This window comes from Arachis ipaensis, chromosome B07 (genome assembly GCF_000816755.2).
Source record: "Arachis ipaensis cultivar K30076 chromosome B07, Araip1.1, whole genome shotgun sequence".
NCBI classification, from domain to species: Eukaryota; Viridiplantae; Streptophyta; class Magnoliopsida; order Fabales; family Fabaceae; genus Arachis; species Arachis ipaensis.
In genome coordinates, this window is record NC_029791.2 from 18,558,211 (window position 1) to 18,566,614 (window position 8,404).

Genomic DNA, 8,404 nt, shown 5'->3' on the forward strand with positions numbered 1-8,404 from the left:
AAAAGTAGTTATCAACGATTTAGCTGGGGAATGAACTTTTCTTCAACCAAAAATCAGCCAAGAAAATATTAGATGAGTGAAGGAAGATTATGCTTCAAACCATCAACGAAAAATACATTATTAATAAACGTAGAAATTTTTTTTATCAATTTTTCCAATAGCAATGATTTTGCCCTTTTCATCATTGTCGAATGTCACAAATCCTCCGTCATACTTGTTGAATTTGATGAAGAAAGTTGATTTTTCGGTCATATGCCTTGAGTATCCACTATCTAAGTACCACATGTCTTTCTTCTTTTTGGATGTAAGGAAAATCTGCACAAAACTTTAAGTAATCTTACGTATCAAAGTTAATTTGGATCCTTTAATGTTAATCCATTTTCGTTGTCCAAGAGTATTGAAATCATTAACAACTTTGTACACTTTGTTACTAATTTTTCTTTCATCAACAAAATATTGAGAAGTGTTACCATTTCTTTTACAATTTTGGCAATGATTCCTCTTTGTTGATTTTTGAGAGTGATACGAGATTTGGTGGTTTTTGGTTTTTAAAGTTGAAAATTCGGTTTTAACAAATTGTTTTTCAAAAACAGCTTCACTTTTATCGACATAACCTAAACCAGAGTTTTCAAACAAGGATTTTTGACAAGTTAACAATTTGTCTAAGTTGCTAGCATTTTGAGCGAATTCTGCTAAATCTTGATTCAAATCTCTAATCACTTTATGCAACCTATTATTTTCAGCAATGAGATCCAATGAGACATTAACCGTGTGCTTTCTTTTAAATTTCTCGATTTCAGATTTTAAAAATTTATTTTCTTCAATTAAATCCACAACACTTTCGGTTTCCATCAATTTTTCTTTGAGAAAAACATTTTCAGCTTGCATTTATCATACTTAACTAGAAGTTTATTAGCACGAGCAGTTAAATCATCTATGATAATATGTAAATTCTCTTTAGACAAGTCAAAGTAATCTACCTCATCTAGTTGGTCATGTCCAATCATAAAACACACTTGAGCTTCTTGTTCAGATTCCTCTTCTTCATCCGAATCATTCTCAAGGTCCTCCCATGAGGCCATCAATACTTTCTTCTTTTCTCTCTTTACCTTGTCCTTCTTTTTGAGTTTAGGACAATCATATTTGTAGTGGCTAACTTTCTTGCAATGATGACAAATGACTTTGCTAAGGTTCTTCTTGTAGTCTTTCAAGCTTGAACTTCTATTTTTGCCTTTGCTCAATTTCCTAGCAAAAAATACACATTCGTCATCTGAAAAGCTGTTATTTGAATCATCTTCCAATGATTCTATTTTTTATTTTAAAGCTACTCCTTTTTTTTAAGCACGAGTGAAGTGTGTGGTTTCATAGGCTAGTAATTTTCCTTTTAACTCATCATATGTCATCTTATCCAAGTTGTTACTTTTGGCTATGATAGTGCTTTTGGTTTTCCACTCTTTTGTTAAACTCCTAAGTATTTTCCTCACAAGAATTGATTCGGTATGAGTGATTCCCATAGCATTCAAGCTATTGATAATGATTGGGAATCTCTCAAACATTTCATCAATGATTTCTCCTCCCTTCATGGAGAATATTTCATACTCCTTTCGAAGCATATCTATCCTTGTCTCTTTCACTTGTTGTGTTCTTTCATGTGTGACTTGGAGTTTATCCCAAATCTCTTTTGTTGTTTTGTATCTTCGCACTTTTCAAAATTCCTCAAAGCTAATAGCACAGTGCATCATGTTGATAGCCTTGGCATTGAGCTCCACTTTCTTGTTGTCATCATTCCATTCAACTTCTTCTTTTGGAACAACTTCACCTTCGGTATTAGTCTTTGTTGGAACATGCGGTCCATTCATGATTATCTTCCATATGTTGTAGTCCATGGATTGTACAAAGATCCTCATCCTTTTCCTCCAGTAGGTGTAGTTTTTATCATTGAAGAATGATGGTCTGTTATTGGATTGTCCTTCGATAAGAGTGTAACTACCACATTTGCTCCCATGTTGGCCATTTGGATTTTTCTTCCAAGTTATTAGACTTGATGTTTGAGACGTTGGCTCTTGATACCAATTAAATGTTTTTAATGGTCTAGAGAAGGGTGAGGGTTAAATCTATGATCCGTTTTTTTTTTCTTTTGAACTTTAACTCCAAAATAATTTCTGCAACTTTGTTTCTGCTAAATCTGTGATATCGATTATGCAGGAGATAATATATTTTTGTCTTATAATGAATAAAATAAAAACAGAGCAGGGAAGAGAATAGAACATATACATGTATCCTGGTTCAACCATCTTGTGCAATGTGGCCTACATCCAGTCTCTACTACAATTATGGTAGAATTTTCACTATCTTTATCGAAGATAACAAACACCAATTCCCAAGAATTCTTCCTAATCATATTTGGGATGACCCAAGCTTCTAACCAAGTTTGTTTTGGCTAAGTTCACTCCTTAGACTCTCAGCACTAAGTGCTCACCCGACTTAGCAAGAAAAACTTCTCAGGCTCATGACACAAAACAGAAATACATCAAAAGAGTTTGACATAATAATGGTTTTTCTCTCCAAGTTAACTCTCTTTGTCTTTTCTCTGAAATGACTTTCATATTTCTCACAAATTGTCTTTTTGCCATGAGAAATCAAAGAAAGATAAACTGAGAAAGTAAGATATTCAATATAACCTCATGAAGGAGAAGAATATGATAGCTTGAAAGCTATGAAAAAACCAGATTTAAGCCTTTCTCTATTTGTCTTCCATCTTGGTGGAATGCTCCTTTTGGTGTAGGTGTATTACTTCCAAAACTTCAAGCTTTGAATGAAAGAGATGCTATGAAAACTACTTTGGTTCACTCTCCTTACTTCAATTCTGGCTAATTACTCCCTTTTGTATAAGGATAATGCCTCCAAAACTTGAGCTTGTGTAGAGTCAACCTCTGAACATTGGTACAACTGAGCTTTTCTTCTTCTCCTAAGAAATCAGAGCAGAAAATCAGAGTAGAGTATGCGCCGAGGTGCAGAGGAGATGGACAGCAGTAACAGGGTCAACATCATGATGCTTTCAAAGTGCTTGCAAGATCAACACCCTTAATTTTAAGCTTTGACCCCAAGTTTAATCCTTTACCCTTTATTTTGATCAGAGGAAACTGAACCCTTTATCTTTCTTCTTTCCCGAATTTGTGCATCATCTTCAAAGTAGCTATTTTGTATGCACAAGAATGGTAACACAGCTGCTACACTTTATTTCTGAATCAATTCAGATTTTGATTTAACTTTGCCTTCATTTTTGACTTTTACCTCCTTTCCTCTTTGATGCTAAATAATAGTGAACCACTTTTTCTTTGATTTTGGTTTTACCTGAATTGATGAAGCTCCAGCTGCAACAGCAAGCTTGTCTCTTCATTAAACCAATGGGCTGGGCTTGGTTGGTGATATATGATTGCATTATTGATCCATATACCAGCCTCATTTGTTTTTGTCTAAGTAACAACAGCATAGGCAAATTATTTTTCTTATTGGGCTGCTCAAGCCAACATGGGCCTGCACTATTAACACATGCATCAAACAATTCTTTTGGACTCTCAACCCAGCCAAATATATGTTTGTTATTACCAAAATAAAGTTTATTGTTTTCTAAACTCAACAGTATTGAATGGAAATTTTTTCTTGTTTTGCTTGACTTGATAATTTGATATCATAGAATCTTTGCTTTTTGATACCTTTCTGTTTTGGTAGGATAGGCCACAATGAATGCTGATATATTCTTCAAATATGTGGTGTGTATGCTGCTGAATTGTAGGTCTTGTATATGCTTTCCAATTTGGATATCATTATGACCTGCAACACTTAGAATAGAAAGTAAGAGCACACAAGCATATTGACTAATTTCATAGGCTCGTCAAATGTTTGTCATCATCAAAGTTGTTAGTTATTCCATGAATTTAACACTTCCAATCTTATTTTTTTAGACCTTATCTTCTAAATGAATTTTGAATCTCCACAAAGTTTCATAAAAGTCCTTTATCTTCAATCTTCATGAGATAATTGATCTAAATCTTCCACCATTCAAAATAAATTGAATTACATATGAAATTATTCAAAGTAAATGATAATAGATATCGATTCAAAATTTAACTTGAAAAAAATATATTTTAACTAATTTTTTATGATTTGCCTATACTTTAGACTAAATCATTATATTATTAGGCAACATTATACATTAATTGGGGTATATTTTATGATGAGTAATGCAATCATCACAAACTACCCAGTTTACATGAGTTAATAAAAAGGAGAGTTGAAATTCTCATTTTTGTTCAATGAGATGTAGAACATCTATATCTTTGAGTCAGGGAAGGTTGAGTGTTGCTTATCACTTCTTACATAATGAAATTGAATAGAGGTAGAATAAGTCCTCTGTTTCGGTTTCAATCTTATCCCTTTATTGTTTATTTGCACCTTTTTTTTCACATCATTGAATTTTGAATTAACACCCTTGTTGCATTAGAAAGATTCGAACATGTGGTGTGGGTAACGTAAGATCCAAACCTAGAAGGATTTAGCATAATAGAAAAAATTGTTAAAATGAGTGTTTTATTTGGTCCATATTGAGGCGCATATTCAAAAATATAAATATACATTAATAGGTTGCCTGATGTAATGATGTAATATTGATGAAGTCTAACATATAATAAAACATTGTTTGTACACAAAAAGTAACTTGAAGCAAACTACTCTAATTTGCTCCTGTTAATGGCTGTAATTAAACTTAAGTTAATGTAACTACTTAACTAACTACTCTGATTAATGTTAAAAAATTTAGTTTTGATGATTTATACTGCAAAAAGAAATTATATCAACATGTAATTATGTATTGTTACATCAATTGAAATGTATAACTAAAACTTAATAACAAGATATGACAGTGAAGAATTCAAGTTTGGCTCGTTTGATTTATTTCTAGTTAGCATCTTATTACATTCAGTATCATTGACTTGATTTCCAGTGTTTTAGTCTAGAAGAAATTTGTTGACTACATACGTTTCTTTCACTTGCAGGGTGACATAGAACTTCCAACTTTTCGGAAAAGGTCAAGGTCAAGTTCATCATGGGGAAGGTGGTTAATTTCCTACGTTACAACTTTTCCGTGTTACTACTGAAATCTTTATAACAAGGTTGTGGTACTCGCAGTTATATTGCAAGGCCACTAGATGAAATCAAGGAAGCTACAGTTGAACAAAGAGCTCGAGCTTTGGAGGCTGCGGAAAAACTCCAAAGCAATTTGCAGTCTGAGAATCCATCATTTATTAAGTCAATGGTCCGGTCTCATGTTTATAGCTGCTTTTGGTTGGTAAGTTGCAGTTAAGATGATTTATTTATGGCTTGCACATGCTTAAACTATGCTTGTCATTTGTGATTTGTTCAAGTGGTGTTTTTCTCTGTTCTATTTTCAGTTTCTATGTTTTCATTATTAAACATTAATTGGGGAACTAGATATATAAATGCTGTTTTTCTTTATATTCACTTTGAACACTCACTTTGATAATGATTTGGATGAGGATCATACACAACAGGAGAAGATTCATTTAGTTTAAGGGAAATAATAGTAGAAACTATTAAAACATCTTAGTTAATTAATGAATGTAACATCTCTGGCAGGGTCTTCCTTTGAGATTTTGTGCAAAACATCTCCCAAAAACTGTATGTAACATGATTTTAGAGGATGAAACTGGTAAAGAATTTGAGGCTGTTTTCATTGGCAATAGAAGTGGACTTAGTGGTGGCTGGAGAGGATTTGCATTGGAGCATAAGTTGGATGATGGTGATGCACTTGTTTTTGAATTGACTGAAAAAACAAGATTTAAGGTAATTTGTGTTTACTAATTCTCTTGTAACACTTTTTGACTATTATGATTTTTAGGTTTTCCCTGTCATCATTGAAGGATAAAATTAATCTGGCAAGTTTACTCAAATATGCTCAATTTTTTTTTATGGATAATTGTGGATTGGTCACGGGTAAAAATGGGAAATATCTTCCCATGGGTAAAAGATCCCCTAAAGCGAGGAGATTTGTAACGTGATAAAGTAAGGAGTTAATCACCATTAAATTTGTATCTTGTGACATGTATGAGCCGCACAACCTTGATTTAAGAGTGATTTGACTCTTATTTTCTTGTTTGACCAACTTTTTCACTTTAGAGGAGTTTGATCTCTTTCCATGTATGGGCTTTATGTGTAGTTCATCCATGGAAAAATTATCCATATTGTCATGCCTAGCTTTGTCTTTTGTGCTAGTTTTCAGTCCTTTGTTTATTTTGTAGTTGAAATGACTAATTAATTTATTGGCATAAAAAATTATTAATCAAATGAATTTTACTCCAGGATATGATAAGAGCTTATATTTGATTTTTTTTTAATAATATACTACCCTAACACTGTTGCTGCAGATTTATAGAATTAAAGCATTTCCAGATTCAGCTGAAGAATATGAAAAACAGATTTTGAAGGAAGAAGGAAACAAACGTGCAAAGAAAGCACTGAAAGCTAATAGTAACTCCGAATCAGAATTTGACAAGACAAAAAACCCAAAAAAAGCCATTGCAGATAAAACTAATGAAGTAGAGAGTTCTAAGGATAACCTGCCAGAACGTAACATTGATACTGAAGTTAAACCACAGGAGGTGAAGCTAAGTTATAGAACTAGGTTTACTCGGAAGAAAGTGCAAGATAAATCTAAAGGGGGAACACAAGTTGAAAATGGAGAATCAAAGGAGGCCATGAAGCCTAAATCTCAAGGAAACAAGACAAAAAAGTCAAAAGAAAGTGTTGATCATAAAATCGATAACTCGGACAATACTCAACAGGTTCTTTCCAAAAATAACCCTGTCGGACCAAAAGGTGCGAGCCTAAGCAATGAAGATGGGATTGTTCAGGATGGTGGACCAGTTGAAGAAAACAGCAAAAGTGTTTCAAAACCTAGAAAAATGCGAGCTCCAAAGCTTTTCAGAAAGAGAGTATAGTCCTTGAGCTAGTGAGTAGTTAGCTAAATTGTGTTTGTGATGTATTATAATATATTTAAGACATGTTTGAATTAAATTAGGAGTATGGAATTGAACTATATATTATGTTGGCAAGTATCACTTTCATATGTAGTAGTGAATTGGTGGATTTGTCTAATTATGATATATAAATTGTTATACCTAAGCACATCTTTTTCCCTTGCATGGTTTTTAGGTTGAGTTTTATATAAGTACGGAACGTCGAAATAAAGATACACAGATAAAAAATCATGTTTGATGTAGACACAAACATTGTGTTTTGAGACCTTGAATTAGTATAGTATTTTTCTTGACAGAAATGATAGAGACACTAATAGGAGATATAGTTTATCTTTTATTTTTTTGTTTATTATCTTTTGCAAGATTTTCCCAGACTCAGTTTTAAATGTAACTAGGTAGTTCATTGTAACTAGCATCTTAGGCTGCATTTGTTTACAATCACAGAACAATAATGCAAAGACATGGAGATAAAATCATATTTGGCAAGTGAGAGATGCACACAAATAGTGTTGTGCGATACTAAATTAGTGTATTTTTATCCTTCTTGAGAGGAGAGACAAAGAACACTAGCAAAAAACACAACTTATTTTTTCATAATCACATTTTTTACCATTATATTTTGCTTCATAAATTGTGTAAAGAAGAAAATGAGGGTAAGTTGAACTTTTCATAATTTGTTCTATTTTATATTTAGTTTATTGATAAATAAAATACAAAAACATTACTTTTTGTATCTGGGTTTTTTATGTCATATTTTCATGTTTTGTTTGTTCTATTTCAAAACTATATGTAGCCTTAGATATCTATTAGCAGGTATGTTAAGTACAAGAGTTCTAATATGAAGATAAGATTCAATGAGATGATGAGTCAATGTGAACCTTATGTTTTTTGAAGAAACATCAGAGATATTAATTCTATGTAGCCTAAACATATGATAAATTGTTTGATGATCTACATGGCTATTATGTTCTATTTTGAAAGTATATAAATCGTTTTAAAAGTTGTTTCAAGGAAAGAATAAATTTCTCTCTTTTTCCAAAACATATTTTTGTAAGTGAGCCTAGAGATAGCTAAGAGGTAAGTGAAGTAAAAGTTGGTGAAGGAAGGAGTCTGCTGCAAGTGGGTGAAACTGAAAAGCTTCCTTTATATACTATTTTTGGTGTTTTGTGGCTTGAGTTGTGCATGCTGAAGTTGCTCTACTTCAAGAAATTATGTACAATACAATACTTATAATGCACTATCATAAATTACTTTTTTCTCCCCAAAGATAAAGTTATAATTATTTCATTGTAAAAAGAAACAAATACATGTGTTCAAATAGGACAAAATAAAAAAAATGGTAAAAAACC

At 32.3% G+C, this 8,404-nt stretch overlaps 1 protein-coding gene across 2 annotated transcripts in view; it reads left to right on the forward strand.

Moving 5' to 3' along the window:
• The window catches only part of LOC107609224 (B3 domain-containing protein Os05g0481400), a 9,559-nt gene extending 2,345 nt beyond the window's left edge, over positions 1 to 7,214 (forward strand). For both annotated transcript variants that reach the window (XM_016311100.2, XM_021107445.1), the window contains 4 exons: positions 5,055 to 5,113; positions 5,188 to 5,347; positions 5,656 to 5,862; positions 6,444 to 7,214. In XM_016311100.2, coding sequence (XP_016166586.1) covers positions 5,055 to 5,113; positions 5,188 to 5,347; positions 5,656 to 5,862; positions 6,444 to 7,016 — 999 coding nt within the window. In that variant the 3' untranslated portion in view covers positions 7,017 to 7,214. The remainder of the gene's footprint in view (positions 1 to 5,054; positions 5,114 to 5,187; positions 5,348 to 5,655; positions 5,863 to 6,443) is intronic.